The sequence below is a fragment of the Hippocampus bargibanti genome, linkage group LG03 (assembly GCF_051943395.1).
Source record: "Hippocampus bargibanti isolate YZ-2025 linkage group LG03, ASM5194339v1, whole genome shotgun sequence".
In the NCBI taxonomy this organism is placed as follows: Eukaryota; Metazoa; Chordata; class Actinopteri; order Syngnathiformes; family Syngnathidae; genus Hippocampus; species Hippocampus bargibanti.
The window spans coordinates 21,231,342-21,251,708 of NC_142736.1; the positions used below are offsets into that span (position 1 = coordinate 21,231,342).

A 20,367-nucleotide genomic window follows, 5' to 3' on the forward strand; every position below is an offset into this window, starting at 1 on the left:
ATTTAAAGCAGATTCTTTACTTACAGACAGTGTAGGTACGCTCTCTGTAAGTAAAGAATCTGCTTTAAATTAGATATCAAGTAGACAGGATGAACTTAGTACAACGAAAACATACATTAGTTCATATCTGTACACTTAGTCAACTAGCGCACAATAACGTGCACCGTATTTTCCGGTGTATAAGGTGCACTGGAGTATAAATTGCATACCCAATGAATGGTGTATTTTCAAACTTAATCTCTAAGGCACAGCGGAGTATAAGGTGAACCTTTAATGAATGAAAAAAGTTATCCAAATATAATACTGTATCTAAATATATAAATATGGAGTTGTGGCTGCTGACAGAGACCTGTTGTGGTTCAATATTCACAAATGAGGCACATCTGCGTATAAGGCGCACGGTCATCTTATGAAGAAAAGGCTTTTGGATGCGTCTTATACACTGGAAAAATACAGTAGTTCATGTATGAGGACATACCAGTCTATACAGTTACATACATAGACATCGCAGTTAGTGCACAGTAGTTTACCCATAAGGTAGTACTGGTGGGCCAAAAGTGGCACTGGTCGTGTGCCATCATGCTCCTTCCAATTTGTTGAATTTTCTTACTAATGAAGACACAGCACATTAGTGCATGGGCCTTAAGATGGATATATGATACATACTCCATTACTTGCCACATTTCCACCCCAAATTATGACAGAAGACCATTGAAGGTTGATTGCTCTTTTATTGGCAATTCTAATCAGGTTGAATGTCCCTCGTCTATAAGGCATTTAGTTAAATATATATTTATCACCATGTACATATTGTGACTGCCATGTAAAAGGCTACATACATTATTTGGTCATTTATGTAAATAGATCAAATTAGCACAGATGAGTCCTTTTTTGATGAACGTGTTGGCTGAAAAAAAAAATCAGAAGGGGTCCAACAGGAAATGCAAATCATGGAAATGACAAGTTTTTCTGCAACACAAAGCTGCAGCTCCCCACAAATTGTGTTTAAACTAACCCAAACAGCAATTTGCAATAGTCAACAGCAACAACATTGAAACAGCCCTTTTTTGTAGGATTAATAATAAATAGGAGTTCAGTTGGATTAAGAATGCTACCGAGTTTCGATAACTCTTGGCCATTCGTCTTTTTTTTTTCTGTTCCTCCCTTTTCTAAAAGGTACCCCAAAGGGACGACAGTGCCCATCGCATACTTAAGATCCATACAAAATGAGGTATGTTGCTTTGCTGTTAGTGCATATCAAAAACCAAATGACCACGACACTTATTAGTGTCCAATGTGTCAAAATGCACATGTTACAGGATGTGACCCTTTTTTGTTGTACAAGGAAAAAAACCACATTGACACATATATCCTTCCCATTAACTTATCTTAATTAAATTATCTGGATAATTATGGGAATGACAACAAGAATATTATTTAGAAAAAGGTTCTCCTCACTCATCCAAAGCAACTTTGACCAGTGTCATTTCATTACCAAACTGTGCCACTAATATATATATATATATATATATATATATATATATATATGTGTTATATCGATAGTACTGCTTATTACGATACTATTTCTATGAACGCAAGGAGAAAATTTACATGCCGCAGGATCGGATATATCGATAGTCCGGTTATATCGATATTTTTTCCGACTCCTGAGAATATCGATATAACGAGACTTTACTGTATATATATATATATATATATACATAAATACAGTAAAGTCTCGTTATATCGATCGTTATATATATATATATATATATATATATATATATATATATATATATATACAGTAAAGTCTCGTTATATTGATATCGGATATATCGATAGTCCCGGTTATATCGATACTATTTCTATGCACGCACGGAGAAAATTACATGCAAACAGGGTCGGATATATCGATAGTCCCGGTTATATCGATATTTTTTCGGACTCCCTTGAATATCGATATAACGAGACTTTACTGTATATATATATATACAGCCCCCTCAAATTGGCAGTCTTCTTTTACATCGAAAATGCATGTGTATTTTATCATCTATTTTAGATGTATATGGTGGTAATATGACTTTTTATATTCACTAGAAATACTGCGGAACCCTGTACTTCATTTACGGTGAACCCCCACTATTTAATCTGCGACTAAATGATGGCCACACATTGGTTTGCAATTTCAAAATATGCAGATAAGTGCCTCAAGTCACATTAACATAATCCTGGCACCAACATGCTACAAGATAGGTCAAAAGCACAAAAATTGAGTTTCTTAACTCATTTCAACATGGATGAGAAGGTTTCTTCAGCCGTCATCTGTACAAAAGTGAAACTTCACTTTTGTACAGATGACGGCTGAAGAAACCTTCTCATCGATGGACCACTCCTGTACGACTGAGAGCTTACACAGACACATTTCAACATGGTTCCTTGACAACAAGATATGAGGCTCCTCTACTCATTAACCATTAAGAGGTCACAAAATACAAGATGAATCTGTAAAACTCACTTTTGACACCAAGATGCCTCTAAATGATGATGAAAGCACTACTTTTTTCCTGAATAAAGCTCCTCAGTTCACTGCCACATAGCACATTGGCACCAAGATAGTGGTAAAGCACCACACAAATGTCCTCAACTCATTTGGGGGTTCACTGTACTTTTTAGGTAGTCTGCATGCTAATGTAGCTTCAGTTGGGTCTACAAATCAAGCATCCTGCATCGTATGTATGCGCACGTGTGTGTGGCGTTTAACATGTGACCGCAGTCCCGAAGAAGTGTGCCCATACAAAGCTTGAAAAAGAGCTAGGATAGTATGTCCCGTCACAAAAAGGCCTGAGTAATTAGCATGTTGGCGGATTGTCTCACACCGCTAGGACGCCTGGATTTGAGAAAAGGTCATCAGGCGCCTTGTACATTTAGAGGAAAGTTTCTCTGCTCTTCCCTTCTCTTGAGTCAAGGCATCCCACTAGAATGGTTCGATAGAAAAGAGTCTCGATCAGGAGCGTCCGTCCTCTTGCAGATGCATTTCAAAATTATTTCTGCCTTGTATGGACAGCCATTTGTGTATCGTCCATTTATATCTGGCTTCAGATCCATGTGCTCGTGCATTGTTTGTCTTCAACTAAATGCACAGATGGACAGTGTCTTACTAGGAAATGTTTTTCACTTGTTGTGCCAAGTTTTCATTAAAACTTAATAATATACTACCGTGCAGTGATGCCATTGCCAACTTTCCTGCATGAGTCATGTACTAGTAGCACCAAAATGGCCATTAGTTTTGCTTTACTAGTCCTAACAGCATGGCAAAAAATATCAATTAGTGAGAAATAATAATAATCCCCCAACAAAGTATGATTATAATTACAGTTGTTCTACAAGTGCTCCATAGCCATTTTACGAATGAGCTCAATTGTCTATTAGTGAGGACAATGAGCATACCAATACATTGATGTTAAGATGGGCATTTCAAAGTCTAATGATCAAACATCTTAATATCTACCCACAAGGCAGACAAGTCAGTGAGTAACTTTTTTCTCCACCAGTTTGATTTTTGCACACTAGTAGGACAACTTTGGCATACTGGTTGTAATAGGACCCCCACATAATATGGGAAAGGCAAAGCTGTGCACGACTTGGTATCTGTGGGACTCAATCTTCTCATGTAAGGTGTTCATGAGAACCATTTTACAATGTCATGGAAGGAATATTTATTCATTATTAATCAGACCCAATTTGAGGTCCATGCACTTAGTTTGCTATTTGCCTTCACTCACAGCTTTACATACTTTTTACTTGTGAGGCAAAAAATATGCACTAGTTGCCTGCGTGCCAAAAATAAAGCTCAAAGTAGCCATTCTATAAAATGCCCAAAGGGCTTTCCAGACATGTATGTGATAAGCCCCAGTTTGACACAACCAGAATTCTTCTATTTCAACAACAATGGGACAATATCTAATGCATTAAGTCACCGGCATCTCCTCTACTTGAGCCACACTACATCCCCCCAAAAAATGTGTGACGGTAAAAGTCCGGAAGTATTGTTGTGTCAAACATTTGGTCGTTCTAAAAACTGACTGAACACTACACGAGGTCACACATTCAAAGGGAGCGAATCGCAACAACAAGCACACAACCACACGCACGCAATGTGTAAAGCTAAACTGTGGGAATGGTGTTTACAGAGCTACACCAGAACCTCTTCAGTGGGCACTCAAAAGCACTATTCTGTATTTGCAAAACTGAAAAGAAGTTACTTCAAAAAGAGCATTTGGGCCACACTGTGTAGCAAAAAAGAGGAGGGTGAAGTAAAATGATGAAAAAAGATGTCATTTTACAAGATTATAGTCAATTTCGATAGGATATACTTGTTATTTCACAAGAATTTGGAACATTGCGAGCATAAAGATTTACGAGTGACGTTACAAAACTAGGACGTGAAGGATGGCGACAAGGATGGCGTTGTAACGTAAGAAAGAAATTTGTCGATTTCCATACCGAAGGTCGTGAGAATACAGGAATAACGTTGGAGCGCTATAAGGCTGAAGTTGTACATCACGAGAGAAATAACATTAGCAAAGATGTGTCATTAGGCAAAACGAAAGGTCGTTACGTGACAAGGAAAAAATACAATTACGAGAATAATTGAAATGTTACAAAAATGAAGTTGTAAAAATACAACCGTGAAGTTGTATAAAATCGTATTAATGAGAATAAAGTGTGATATGTGACAAGAAAAAAAGTGAAATAAAAAAGTAGTGTTCAAGGAATAAAAGCAATGTAACATGGGAAAAAGTCCAGAAGTGACTGAAAAATAAAATAAGCCAACAAAAAAGTCAGAATGTTTACAATCATAAAGTCATGAATGAAAAAGTGGTAATGTTGCCAGAAAAATGTGTCAAATGACTGAAACAAAATTGTAATATCAGAACCCTAAAATGTTACAAATGAGTTCCTATAATATTATGCAATCAAATTGTAATGTTACAAAAAAATGGATCTAATGGCAAAGGAAAAAAAATATCACAAATAAATGTGACAAAAAATGCCCCATTCCTTAAAAAAAACGTGAAATATATTAAACTATGACTTTGTTTTTTTTAGCAGCAGTTGCTGTATTCCACAGTTGCTTGGCAAGAGAAATCTCTTATTTTTTCATGTATTGTTGCAACTTCATTCTGTAATTTTGCATCTGATAAAATGTTCATGTTATTCTTGTAATGTTATACCTTCATTTATACAAAATTGCATCAATTTTCTTTCATTTCTTTTTTATTCCACTAGCAGTGTCCAAGAGGCTACTGGTTTGGACTCGAAGTGCCATTAGCGGAGCACAGTAGCTGTAAAATAGCAAAATAGCGTACTAGTAGCCCAAAAGTCACTAGTTGTGGGTAAAATGTTTCCTAGTAAGACCGTTGTTTTATTAATGCACCGAGTTAGCTGAGGAGTGAAAACACAGTGTGAACTATATAGTACATGTTAGGGCTGAACAATGAATTATATTCAAAGGGACATTTGCAATGCAGTAGAATACAAATTTCAAATCGCAAAGCTACAATTTGGGAAAATCAAAATAAAATGTTTTGGTCAAATGTTATATTTGGATATTGATGTAACACATGTCCACATAGGTTCAATACTTAAGTGCTTTCGACAAGTTTAGAAAAGTTAAGTGAAAAAGCCGCGGATTTGTTGAATTTTGTCAAGCTGTTATCATGAATGCTTAAAGGACAACCGACGTCACTTTTTTGTTTCCCAACTGAAACGTTTTATAGCATCTAAAATACCCAAAACACACAGTCTGATATTTTTATTCAAATGCAAAACACAAATAAAAATGACTAAAAGTGTCCAAAATCTGCAAAAAAATTGAGCTGCGAATTGGGCATTTTCAGAAAGTCCCGCCCCCAGTTCATGACGTCACGCCAAGACGTCTTGCATTGCTGGGGAATCAAAACAATGGCTTCAGATTCGGAGAATATGCTTTCTTCTTACACATCCAGTTATGAATATGATTCAAATAGTTCAGAAGAGGAAAGCATACATGTTTGCAATCAATTAAAGAATTTATTCTGTGCCATTTTGAGGCAACATTGGGGGGGAAATGTCTCACCCAAAAAGAGGCAGAAAATGGCCGCCGAGCTGTTGTGAGGAATGAATCAGCCCGTTTCCACAGGATGGAGCTTGGACGCCCTCTTCTGGCTCTTTCTGGTGCGACACGAGGTTTTCAGACCAAACAAGCATTGACGTAATGAAATGATTGCTACAATGTGTACTTTTTTTCGGTCAGGGGCGTTCCTTCAGTGACGTCCCGTATGGACTCGTCACCAACTCAAAAACTTCCGGAATATTCAGCACGAGTCTTAAAACGTAAAATATAGCTATATGCGGTGGAATCTTTGTAAAATACGCTCAGCAGAAGTCATTTGAAACCATTTTCCAAATTATGGACACAACTTGTCCGGAGACGTCGGTTGTCCTTTAAAAGACGGCACGTTAAAACTGTCGAGTAGGATAACTAATTGAAGTCAATAAGTAAACTATCATTCGTATTAATTCATTCTTCAATTGGCTTTATTTCAACAAAAGCCCAACCCCTAACACCAACACATTTAGGTGTAATAAATTTAGGTTTTTATAACACAGATTAATTTATTGCTCGTGTTAAAAAAATACATGTGAAAACAATGATTGCATGTTAAATAGTAATTGCAAAAATCTCAAGTGGATATTTTACAAATGGTTCAGCCCTAGTTCATGGACCTTACAGTAAGATGGATGTTGACAATATGGAGTGAATGGCTTTCCAGAACTTTGAGTGTAAATTCGAACTGGCAACATCAAGAAATGTTCACTTACATAAAGCAGACAAACTTTGCCATGAAACAACTCCTCCTCCTCCTACCTCATAATAAATTGAAAGGGTCTTGTTGAGTATGTGTGTCACGTTTAGTTTGCGGATATTATGTTTTTTCACCAGGGTGACCAATATAGTGATGTGTGCAACTCGTAACAAAGTCTGTCTGACTCGGTCAAAAGATGCCACGGGAGGGTTTGAGTATGGGTGGGCTGGGGGGTCACGTTGCTGTCCGCTGAGGATGGAGGCTAGCAGGCACCTGTGGCTTGGGAAGCAAATCCTCTCATGAGCGTCTCCTCGTGCGTCTCCTTCCCTCTCCAGAGGCCAAAAGCACACACACAACCAAACACAGACGCAGGCACATATGGCAAACCCATTGAGCATTTAGTCAGTTGCCTTCATATCCAAGGTTCATGTGCTTGTCCGCTCTTTGCCTTCACCGGTGAGACAATTTGGCACGCTCATAGGATGTTGACGGAATGCTCAAATGGCTTCACGACAAGAGATTGACAATTGCAAGCTGTTAGGAATAAGAATGACATAAGCTCATTTTACTGGTGTTTCACTAGTTTTGCCTTAATAGTACCTATTACCTGAAACAATATGAAGGCAATCAAAATGGTATGATTATGAATTTGCTACCTATCCTTAAGATGTGCAAGTAGGCCAGAAGTGATGCTAGCAATGGAAAAATGGATTACAGTCATTCTACTAGTGTGTCCTAATATATGTATGGATTTTGAAAATTATCTTTCTACTGAAGACAAATAGCGCACTCGTATATGCATCCTAATCTGGATACTGTATTGTAATTTAGAATAAATACTTCCTATAAAGCAGTCAATCTAATTGACCAGTACCAGGAGTGCCAGGATAAATATGCTTTTCCTCCAGATAAGCAAGATTCAATTGCAGGTAGTTGGTAGAGCTTATTAGGACTGGAGAGTGCAGCTGCCAATAGGTCGGTGGCATTAATATATTTTGACTCAGAAAAAACATCATCAAGAAAATTTGGGGGTTGACTTCCCGTCAAAAAAAAAAAATAATAAAAATAAATAAATACATGGGGATCCCAGAGCCCAAAAACTGAAGAATAGATTTGGTTTCCAAACTCAAAAATGTGTTAAAACAGCTAACTCAACAAAACTATTGTGGGCATTTTGTTGTTTTCTGTATTGTTCAAAAGGCAACCAGTGTTACACATGCCCGCTAGTTGGGCCTAGTATTGTTACTTGAGCTGCACAGTAGTTTACGAGTCCGTCTTGTGTATTATATTGGACAAAAGAGCATGCTGGACGAATGGTTAGCATGTCAGTCTCACAATTCTGAGGTCAAGGGTTTGATTCTCGCGTGTTCTTCCTGCGTTTGCAAGGTTTTACTCCAGTCTGACTGATTGTTTGTCTCTGTGTTTCTTGTAATTGGCTGGCAACCAATTCAGGGTGGATGCCACCTACTGTCCAAAGACTGCTGGGATATGTTCCAGCATGTCCCGCGACACTCGTGAGGATAAAAAAGCTCGATTGATGGATGGCTGGATGTCACTAGTAATCTAAAATGAATAAATTAATAATATTAACACTATAATTGTACAAGTGCAATGTAGTGTGTGACTCGTGAGGACAGCTAGTGTACCAGTGCGAAGACCTTGAGCTGGATGACAAGCACAGGGACTAAATGCTCAAACAGCTTTACCGTACGCTCACTTGATGTTACAAAATGACACATTTGTCTTTATCCTTGGCTTCCTTCTTGGACTTGCGCTCTCCACTAGATGACTGTTTTCCTGGGCTGGCTGTGGCCGTGGCCTGGCCGGAAGCTGCCGCTGCTGCCGTCCCGGCACCAAGAGCTCCCGCTGCCCCTCGGTCCGCCTCGTCACCCTCCGCAGCCTCTTGCTGAGCCTGCATCACACACACAACCACAGAGGTCGGCAGGTGTTATCCAAGCATTTTCGACACCCTTCAAAAGGAATTTCAGAATCAGAAAGCCTTTATTAGTCCCACAATGGGAAAATTTGATTTCACTTGCCTATAGATACCACAAGATGACGATAATAGCAATAATTTAATGTCAAACTGATTCGCACTGGGCAGTTAATGATTTAAATGTTGCTTTCTTAGGATCGTAATAACAACATAGTCAAAGAAATCTGATTAATATGCCAAATGGTGATGTGTATGTGTGTAAATGCAAGTTCCTATGTTGTGAAACACCCTGAATGCACCATCAGGCTTGTTCAGCAAGAATGTAAGGAATGATATTTGTCCCTCCCTGAGCGTGCGTGTTTAATGATACCCCAGTTGGGTTTACTGCAAATATAAACGTACAACACAAATAATTACATGCATTGTATTTTCTAACACATTGTTTTAGAAACATTGCTGTTGCTAATGCTTCCAAGCAATGTAAAATACCACTGATAGCCAAACAGATATTCAGCATTGAATTCCAAGAGTAACATTCCTCTAAATAAAAAAAACATACAAAACTGCAGTAACACTAACAGCCAGATAATATAATAATACTCAAGGGAATCTATATTATTCCCAATATTTGTATTGAGTGATACTAAAAAAAAGCTCAATTGCAACTTTCTTTAGCTTAAAGCACAGGTGTCAAAGTCAAGGCCCAGAGGCCAAATCTGGCCCGCCACGTTATTCTATTTGGCCCATCCATCCATCCATCCATCCATCCATCCATCCATCCATCCATCCATCCATCCATCCATCCATCCATCCATCTTCTGCCGCTTATCCGGGGTCGGGTTGCGGGGGCAGCAGCTTCAGTAGGGAAGCCCAGACTTCCCTCTCCCCAGCCACTTCTTCCAGCTCATCCTGGCGGATCCCGAGGCGTTCCCATGCCAGCTGGGAGACATAGTCTCTCCAGCGTGTTCTGGGTCGTCCCCGGGGTCTCCTGCCAGTGGGGCATGCCCGGAACACCTCACGAGGGAGACGTCCCGGGGGCATCCTAATCAGATGCCCGAGCCACCTCATCTGGCTCCTCTCGATGTGGAGGAGAAGCGGCTCGACTTTGAGCCCCTCCCGGATGACCGAGCTTCTCACCTTATCTCTAAGGGAGAGCCCGGACACCCGACGGAGGAAGCTCATTTCGGCCGCTTGCATCCGGGATCTCGTTCTTTCGGACACAACCCATAGCTCGTGACCATAGATGAGGGTTGGGACGTAGATCGACCGGTAGATTGAGAGCTTTGCTTTTTGGCTCAGCTCCTTCTTCACCACGACAGATCGGTACAAAGTCCGCATCACGGCAGACGCCGCACCGATCCGCCTGTCGACCTCTCGATCCCTTTCACCCTCACTCGTGAACAAGACACCCAGATACTTAAACTTCTCCACTTGAGGCAAAATCTCCTCCCCGACCCGGAGAGGGCACTCCACCCTTTTCCGACTGAGAACCATTGTCTCAGATTTGGAGGTGCTGATTCTCATCCCAGCCGCTTCACATTCGGCTGCGAAACGCTCAAGCGAGAGTTGGAGAGCTCCACTTGAAGGCCCCAACAGTACGACATCATCTGCAAAAAGCAGAGGTGCTATACTGAGGCTACCAAAACGGAAACCTTCAACGCTTTGGCTGCGCCTAGAAATTCTGTCCATAAAGGTTATGAACAGAATCGGTGACAAAGGGCAGCCTTGGCGGAGCCCAACACTCACTGGAAACGATTCCGACTTACTGCCGACAATGCGAACCAGACTCTGACATCGGTCATATAGGGACCGAACGGCCCGTATCAGCCGCTCCTGTACCCCATACTCCCGAAGTACCCTCCACAGAACTCCACGAGGGACACGGTCAAACGCTTTCTCCAAGTCCACAAAACACATGTAGAGTGGTTGGGAGAATTCCCATGCGCCCTCGAGGACCCTGCTAAGGGTGTAGAGCTGGTCCACTGTTCCGCGGCCGGGACGAAAACCACACTGTTCCTCCTCAATCTGAGGCTCGACTTTCCGACGGACCCGCCCCTCTAGGACCCCTGAATAGACCTTTCCAGGGAGGCTGAGGAGTGTGATCCCTCTGTAGTTGGAACACACCCTCCGGTCTCCCTTTTTAAAAAGGGGGACCACCACCCCGGTCTGCCAATCCAGAGGCACTCTCCCCGATGACCACGCAATGTTGCAGAGGCGTGTCAGCCAGGACAGCACCACAACATCCAGAGCCTTTAGGAACTCCGGTCGGATCTCATCCACCCCCGGGGCCTTGCCACCGAGGAGCTTTTTAACCACCTCGGTGACTTCAGTCACAAGGATCGGAGGGCCCACCTCGGAGTCCCCAGACACTGCTTCCTCCAAGGAAGGCGTGTTGGTGGAGTTGAGGAGGTCTTCGAAGTACTCTGCCCAACGGTTCACGACGTCTCGAGTCGAAGTCAGCAGCGCCCCACTCTCACTGTACACAGTGTTAGTGGTGCACTGCTTTCCCCTCCCGAGACGCCGGATGGTGGACCAGAATTTCCTCGAAGCGGTCCGGAAGTCGGCTTCCATGGCCTCACCGAACTCTTCCCATGCCCGTGTTTTTGCCTCGGCGACCACCGAGGCTGCATTCCGCTTGGCTAGTCGATACGTGTCAGCTGTCTCAGGAGTCCCACAGGCTATATAAGCCCGGTAGGACTCCTTCTTCAGCTTTACGGCATCCCTTACTACTGGTGTCCACCAGCGAGTACGGGGATTGCCGCCACGACAGGCACCAACCACCTTACGGCCGCAACTCTGATTTGCCACCTCAGCAAGGGAGGTACGGAACATGGTCGATTCGGACTCAATGTCCCCCACCTCCCCCGGGACATGTGTATAGTTCTGCCGGAGGTGGAAGTTGAAACTCCTTCTGACAGGGGATTCCGCCAGACGTTCCCAACAAACCCTCACAACACGTTTGGGTCTTCCAGGTCGGACTGGCATCTTCCCCCACCAACGGAGCCTACTCACCACCAGGTGGTCATCAGTTGAAAGCTCCGCTCCTCTCTTCACTCGAGTGTCCAAAACATGAGGTCGCAAATCCGATGATACAACTATAAAGTCAATCATCGAACTGCGACCAAGGGTGTCCTGGTGCCACGTGCACATATGGATACCCTTATGTTTGAATAAAGTGTTTGTTATAGACAATCTGTGTTGAGCACAGAAGTCTAATAACAAGACACCACTCCTGTTCTGATCGGGGGGGCCATTCCTCCCAATCACGCCCTTCCAGGTCCCACTGTCATTGCCCACATGAGCATTGAAATCGCCCAGCAGAACAAGGGAGTCCCCAGGGGGAGCGCTCTCCAGCACACCCACTAAGGTCTCCAAAAAGGATGGGTACACTGAACTGCTGTTTGGTGCATATGCACAGACAACAGTCAGAACCCGTCCCCCCACCTGAAGGCGGAGGGAAGCAACCCTTTCGTCTACTGGGGTGAATCCCAATGTACAGGCGGCGAGTTGGGGGGCAATAAGTATGCCGACACCTGCTCTACGCCTCTCACCGTGGGCAACTCCAGAGTGGAAGAGAGTCCAACCCCTCTCGAGAGGGCTGGTACCGGAACCCAGGCTGTGTGTAGAGGCAAGCCCAACTATGTCTAGTCGGAACTTTTCAACCTTGTGCACCAGCTCAGGCTCCTTCCCTGTAAGAGAGGTGACATTCCACGTCCCCAGAGCTAGCTTCTGCAGTCGAGGGTCGGACCGCTGCCCAGCTCACATTGCACCCGACCCCTCTGGCCCCTCCCATGGGTGGTGAGCCCTTGAGAAGGGGGACCCACGTTTCCTCTTCGGGCTGAGCCCGACTGGGCCCCATGGGTGTAGGCCCGGCCACCAGGCGCCAACGAGCCCCATCTCCAGGCCTGGCTCCAGAGAGAGGCCCCGGTGACCCGCGTCCGGGCAAGGGAAAACTAAATCCATTTCTCTTTTTCATCATATGGGGTCTATTTGGCCCACAAAAGCAAATCCAACTTGTGAAATTCCATAATGCTTGCAAAATTCCAAACCAAAATTTCCAATTGTCCCATGTAAACCACAATAACAGTCATTATTTTTACTTCAAATTTGAAAACTAGTTATTCATGAATTTGTTGTGCGCTCTATATGTAATATATGGAGGGGACTAGACATTCTAATGGCTTCCCGAAATTTATCACGGCCCCAACCATACGTCCAATGTGGAAGAAAAAATGAGTTTGACTCCCTTGTCTTAAAGTAACGATGATCATTCGTATCTCAAGGCATCGCCACCAGTGAATTTGCGAGTAGCAGATTGGAAAAGACGCAAGGGTGAACACGACAGACGTGTCTGTTCATTGAGCCATGCCAGTGTCGTATGGCTCAGGCCGTATCATGCCATGATCTTCCACTAGATGGCAGAAGGTAAGCCCATCTCTCCCCCGGTTGTCATTCATACAACAGAATAAGCAATTTGTGTTCTATGAAACAGTCCCAGATTTCACACTCTTTATAGCAACAACCCCCACTGTGGCGTAGGGAGTGCTTCCTATTTGTTCCAAGCCCTTTAGCGCTTGCCTCTAACTAGTTTCCATCTGCCTCTAGTCTCCTATGCACCCCCAGGCCCCACACACACCTGCACTTGTGCCGCCTGTGCTGCCGCCGCCTGCTCTTGTTCCTGGTAGAACTGTGATGCTCGGCGGTCCTCCTCCTCCTGCAGCTTTTTCGCCAGCTCCAGGTCGCTGATGCCGGGGAGTTGCTCCCACTGGAGGTCCTGATTCTGCTGTTCCTGCTGCAGCGACAGCGCCATCAAGTAGTCCTTTGTGAAAAGAAGAATTGCGATAAAATGCAACATCCAACCTGACCTTTGGTAAAGTGTGCTCCAAATACCATTTGAATGAGTCTGCTAGAATTACTGAATGAAATGGTCAAACTTTGCATATTGTTACAATGACTTCAAATTGTGACCTTTAAAATCCAGTGCAGTATATTTTTTTAAATACAGCCTGGTCATATTTAACTTTTAAATACAAATCATGTGCATTTATTTCATCTATTCAAACATCTGCAGATGTGGACAAATGATACAACTCTCACAGGCATATATTCTTTATCATCCACAGAGAATGACTAAAACCACAGTGTCTTATTGAGATGTATGTATTTCCAGAGTTCTGAATTCTCTTGCCCTAGATGGCCAAGACAAGTGTATCAGAAGCAGTAGTACAATGTTGATTAAATTGAAACAAAAAGTGTCAAAAGCTGCTATTTTTCGTGTTGCATTAAAAAGACTTTTACTGTTTTATTTTGAGGACTGGAATGGATTAATGGCATTCATATTCATATAAATCAATAGGAAGGCCAGGTGATTTGAGATGCAAGTGTTTGACTTCTTAGGGTAGTCATGGAAAGAACTAATCTCATATGCATGCATATGGATGATGGCATGAGGAGTCCGCAATGAGAAGAAAGGAGCATCAGCGCAGAGTGCCGATACGTATGTGAAATTGTTGCGGCTTGGAATTGAAGCAGATTTACGTGGGACGGGTGATGTGACAATTTGTTTTCATCAATGGATGCTACGGCACCGTGTTTGCTTTTAACATTTAGCTTGTAGCAGACGTACACATTCCACCATGACGTCCCTGATCCACTGGTGAAAAGGACGTTTTGATCCCCTCTCCTTTACTCTTGAACTGCTTCATATAACAAAGAGGGTGTAGAACACAGGTGTCGAAGTCAAGGCCCGGAGGCCAAATCCAATTTTTTTGGCCCACGAAAGCAAATCAAACTTGTGAAATTCCATGATGCTTGCTAAAATCCTAACCAAAATTTCATATTTTTGGATGTAAACCACAATAACAGTCATTATTCTTGACTTCAGATTTGAAAACTCGTTATTCATTAATTTGTTGTGCGCTCTATTTGTAATATGTCGAGGAGATGAAACATTCTAATGGCTTCCCCAAATTCATAACGGCCCTCGAGAGGAAACCATAACTATGATGTGGCAAAAAATGACTGACATCTCTGGTGTAGAAAGTCCTTAAGAATGAATGACTGTCTGTGGCTTTTGTGTTGTGTAGCATTATTTGTTATTTTGGGTTTTGACATCAAGATGGCGCCGTGAGAGTGGCCGCCTTTACAGTAGGTTCTGCATTTTGTTTTTCTATTTCTTCCTTTCCTTTCATCACTGTGAAATGTAAATGTATCCACTGCGAGTCTAGTAAAGGCTAATCCCATCCAATCCAATATCTCCAACCACCACAATATACACAGACGAAGGTATTAGCGATTCTGGTCCAATAGCATTTAAACTTAACACATTTCCATAGAATTTTTTTTGTTCATGATCAATGTGCAAGTCATTTTAATATAATCATTACTTAATGTTTTCTTTTTGTTGTTGTTGGGCATTATAGTGCTTCTCAAAGAGTCAAGTGTTTTTTTTTTTAGGTGCTACTTTTCATAAAGTATTTAAGAACCACTGATGTAGACTAACAGTTCAATTACACAGCTCTCAGTATGATGCAGTGCCTTTTCCCCACAAACTACGCCCAAAACAATACACGCAATACGCATTACATAATCTCTTGTTTAGATCTCATTAAGTTGCGCAGCTGCGCTTAATATTTGACATACGACATGTCATCCTTCCTCTCGGTTTCAATCTTGGTACAAACAACCTGATTGGTCTCATTTGTGTTTTCTCTGATCTATAGGTGTTGATTGTTGACCTTCATAAATTGATCCCCAATAACCGCTCCGCCTGCCCCCTCCTCAAACCAGCCCTGTCTGAGTAAACAATTCATCTATAAAGTCTGCCCAAGCCATTGTCCGAGAGGAGAATTTGTCAGCAAGTTCTGTTTTTTTGAACAGATGGCTATGAATCAGGCACAATTGCACAGGTCTGATGAATAATTGAGGAGCCACTGAGAAACTTTGCTACATTATGGAGAGAATTTAAAGGCAGTAGGGCAATTGAGGGATTTGGGGTGAGGACTGTGTGTTATTGGTAAGCAGTCTGTCTCACAAATAAGCTTCTTGGTTTCCTTCTCTGAGGTCAAATGCATTAGTAGAAATCTCAAAATGTTTTCATGTTTATTTTGTTTGTTAAAGTGCCTTGCACGCTGGGTCCGAGAGGACAGTAATTTCATCTGTGCTGTATGTCATATGCATATTGGCATATTTGACAATAAAGCTGACTTTGACTTTTGTATTTGAATTTAGCAAGTATTTAGGGCATTCTATTAATTAAACAAGAGGAATCCCAGCCCCCTTAGAGTTTTTGATGGCGTAACAACAACATTCTGGTTGCAGGGGTAAATGCAGGTTCTGCAAGCCTTGCCTGCATCAGTGCTCAGACCTGGTCAATCTGATCCTGCTGTCCTCGGTACACGGTCTCCGGGTCCGACGGGGGCCTCAACCGGAATTCTGAATCACAGAAATTTCCATCACCATCCACGTTATGAAGACTCTCCCACACGACCTTTTCTTCTGTCAAGAAGCCTTGATCGGTCACTAGTAGGTATAGCTGACCCTGTAGATAAACAAACACAGGTATAGTATATAAATGCACTGATTCCTTAAAATATTCGCAACTTGACTGTTTTGAGAAATGAGATGCCATTTGGGTATTTTTTTGCCATGACATGCAAGTGCAGACTTGAAATTCTGGCCCGGCATGGTAGCAGTGAACTCGACTCACTTCACAATAAGCGCAATTTGGCAACTAATGAAAAGAGAAGCTTCAAGATATTCAATGCCACCCCAGTTGAAGCTTCGGAGGAAGCCTTTCGCTAATTGCGAATGCTAAATGGTGCTGTGCTGTTTAAGCAATGGACTTAAAACAATTGGTCCGGTGACAGAGAAAATATCAGTAGTCATTCATATATCTTTTATCATTAGCAAAGGACTAATATTAGTGTCATACCAATGAGCTGAAAGGAGATAAGACGCTTCAATGAGCATTGTATCTGTCTGTCGGCTTTTTACTCCACCAAGGTTTTGATGTGTTTGAAGCCTTGAGACCAAATAGTTTCAGACTTTCAATTTCATTTTGTTATTATTTTCCCCCATACACAGTACATTTTTGGTTGTTGTTTTTTTTCACCGGGACAAAGGAATAGATTAATGGCATTCCCATTTATTTCAAAAGAAAAACATAATTTGCGATACTTTTATCTCCTATGTGATCAGATCACCTCACCTTATTGTTTTATTATCTGTTGTATGAATTATTTTTACACCATATACAGAACTTTAAATAGTGCAAAAGTGGTTGTTTTAAAGTGCTCTATCTATACATCTGACTTGAGCAAACCATTTTCACGGTAATGTCACAGAATTGAACCCTCGCGGTCTAAAGGAGACTTTGATGAAAAGGGCAACTTCAGGAACAAGGCAGGCAAACCCAAGTCCTGAACAAAAGACGAAAGGCACTGAAAGAATAATCAAAAGTGAGCTGAGAGTCTTGCATCTTGCAAGATGTGTTTCATTAGTTTAATGACTGCACAGTGTCTGATGACATTAATCTAGATATGAAGTGAAGCAGCTGAAATGTCTCGCCTATTCACTGAGTTGAGATGGAAACCCCACACAATGGGGAAATTTGCATTTATCTAGTTGTATATTCCTGTATTTATTGATCTACTTATCCTGTGACTGTAAAGTGACCTTGAGAGTTTTGAAAGGCGCTTATAAATGTAATGTATTATTATTATTAAACTTTTTTTGTGAACATAGGGTCATTAAGGTTACGCACAAAGACTTTGCCTGTATTGGCAAAGCCAAGGTGTTATAGTGAATTGTTAAAAAAAAAACTATATGAAAGGAGTCATTTCCACTTCTGCAGATAACAGGAAAGGTCTGGCGCAGCTGCACCGATAAAACTCCCAAGCAGCTGCATGCAGCTGATCTTAGCAAAACCACACTCATTTATAATTGTAATGAACAGTTTCATGTAGAAAGACAGCTTTATTTCTAAGGACGATTTAATATAGCACAGACATTTCCCCGAGAATCATATTGAATGCTAGCCTTTATTTCACGTGTTTCACCTTGTATTTAATCATGGTGCTGAAATGGTTATTCCTAAAAAAGACGCAGAGTTCCCCCTCCTGCACGGTGGATGTGAGCTCACACAGGCCGTGGTACGTGAGCTGAGTGGCCGTGGTGCTCAGGAACTGCTCTGCCACAATGCCTGTTACACACAGGTGGAGAAAAAAAGAAGATTGCAGTTGCTGGTAGTATATATGAGTATAACGCAATGACAGTGCATGCCTTTAATGTGCCACGCATCGACAATCACAACTTCCTTACTCATCCATAAACATGGGCCACAATCTGGAATAGCATTTCCTAAAAATCTGCAGCACAGCCTGCGGTAATTAAACCTTCTGTATAACTCAGTTTTGACTGACACTGTCAATGATGTATTCATTCCAAAATACGTTTATTTTTAGTGATGCTAAGAAGGTGAGCTTTTCATTGGATAAGCGCTTTGGATAGTGGGTGGATGGATGGATGGATGGATGGATGGATGGATGGATGGATGGATGGATGGATGGATGGATGGATGATGTGTGTAAATTTTGTTTGCAGCATGACACAAAAAGTCATTTGGACACTCTTTTTAGGAGGCACTTTCACAGTTTACCTAAAATAAGACCCGTCCACATAACTTTGCCTGGCTAATTTGTCATGTCAATTTTTCATTGTGCGGGCTAACTAAGAGCGCCTATACATTGGGCTTTTGTTGGATCTTAAACAAACGCATAGCCATATAAAGGATAATTTCATCTCAGTCATGACTGTATGTTTTTAATGAAGGATAACATAGGAGTGTGTTCGACAATAATTGAACAAATCTCAGAGCCATGATTATATTTTACAAGTAGACCTAAAGAGAATGGCATAACTCACGCAACAGACAGCCACTCAGGAAGAACCAATGTTGAATGGGCAAATACGCAATGTCCAAGTTCAAGTATGCTCGTGATGAAAGCATGACTTGTGGAAGTAGATCACCAATGTGTCGCCACATGCTCACTTTGATTTACACTTGACTGGTGGTTTCTGTCAAGCGGGTTTGCAGTGGTGAGTCCGTTAGAAATATGCACTGTATTGTAATATACTTCTCAGTGGATTAACGTTATATATCTCTCAGTTCTGTCTCAGTGTTGTTTTGTATTTGCCAAGCAAGAAGTGAAATACAGTCCTCCACTACTAGTCACATAGAGCAAAAATCTACAGGTACTGTAATTGATGCTCACTCTCCAAAAGGTTTATTAAATCTTATTAAATGAAACAGTGCTAAAATGGTTCAAGTCGTACTTGAAGAAAAGTAGCTAGATATGACCCTTGAAAGTTCTGAATCTGATCGAATGGCCATGACATTTGGGATCCTCCAGGGGTCACTCCTCAGACCCCTTTTGGTTTCTGTATTATTATACCATTGGGTGAAATGCTTCAGAATGGCAAAGATGGCTATCACAGTTTTGCAAATGACACACAGCTATACTTATCAATGTCTCTAAAGTACATCAGTAATATTTACGTATTGTGGCAATATCTAGAGCAAATTAACTCATTCACTGCCATCCCCGAATTTATTCGCGAATTGAAAATATGACGTGTAGCGCCTTCCCCAAATTTGTTCGGGTTTTGGTTTTTCTTGCAGAGGTGCCGATAAAGCGCTGGTAAGACCTCTAGCAATGTTTTCTTCCCTTCCACGAGGGGGCAGCATTTCTCTATTTTTCCATGTTAGAGCTTTGTTCCAGCTTCAGCTATTGTTAAAGCGCTATATAAACCAACATGTATGTATTGTATTGTATTTTGTACAGCTGCCCCCACTTGCACCTCATGTTACTCCAGACCCATATAACCTAGGAAAGTCTAAGGTTTCTAACGCTGTATTGAATGTTTATGTAGGCCTAGAACTCAATATTCTTTGGGTCCTTCAATTTGAGCGACAATGACAAAAACCCTGGCACTAGAGTGGATACATTTTTGCACTTTGTCTGGCAGTGAACGAGTTCACAACTTGATGAACGCAAATTCCCTTCAAAACAAAAAACAGACACCATAATTGTTTTTATGAATTGTACTAATTAATGTACTATTAAAAGGTTTAGAGCAGTGGTGTCAAACTCATATTTGTCGCGGGCCACATCGTAGTTATGGTTTGCCTTGGAAAGCCGTGATGAATTTTGGGAACCCATATCAATGTTTCATCATCTCCACATATTATATACACGGCACACAACAAAATAACAAATAACTAGTTTTAAATTTTGAAGTAAAAAATAATGACTGTTTTTGTGGTTTACATGGGACAATTTGAAATTTTGGTTCGGACTTTAACAAGCATCATGGAATTTCACAAGTTAGATTTGCTTTTGCGGGCCGAATAAAATGATGTGGCGAGCCAGATTTGGCCCCCAGGCTTTGACTTTGACACCTGTAGTTTAGAGGTTCATTATTAATGTGTTGCCGTGCCAATGACCATTTTGTGTTTGGGAGCCTTTTACTGAGCGAGTTGCTTGTTCTGTAGCCACAAAGGGACATAAGTCTTCTTGTGCC

At 41.7% G+C, this 20,367-nt stretch overlaps 1 protein-coding gene across 2 annotated transcripts in view; it reads right to left on the minus strand.

Moving 5' to 3' along the window:
• Positions 1-6,561: 6,561 nt before the first annotated feature.
• mindy2 (MINDY lysine 48 deubiquitinase 2) overlaps positions 6,562-20,367 on the minus strand; it is a 29,607-nt gene continuing 15,801 nt past the window's right edge. For both annotated transcript variants that reach the window (XM_088992530.1, XM_088992528.1), the window contains 4 exons: positions 17,844-17,986; positions 16,151-16,324; positions 13,421-13,603; positions 6,562-8,760 (listed from right to left, as the gene is read on the minus strand). In XM_088992530.1, coding sequence (XP_088848656.1) covers positions 8,572-8,760; positions 13,421-13,603; positions 16,151-16,324; positions 17,844-17,986 — 689 coding nt within the window. In that variant the 3' untranslated portion in view covers positions 6,562-8,571. The remainder of the gene's footprint in view (positions 8,761-13,420; positions 13,604-16,150; positions 16,325-17,843; positions 17,987-20,367) is intronic.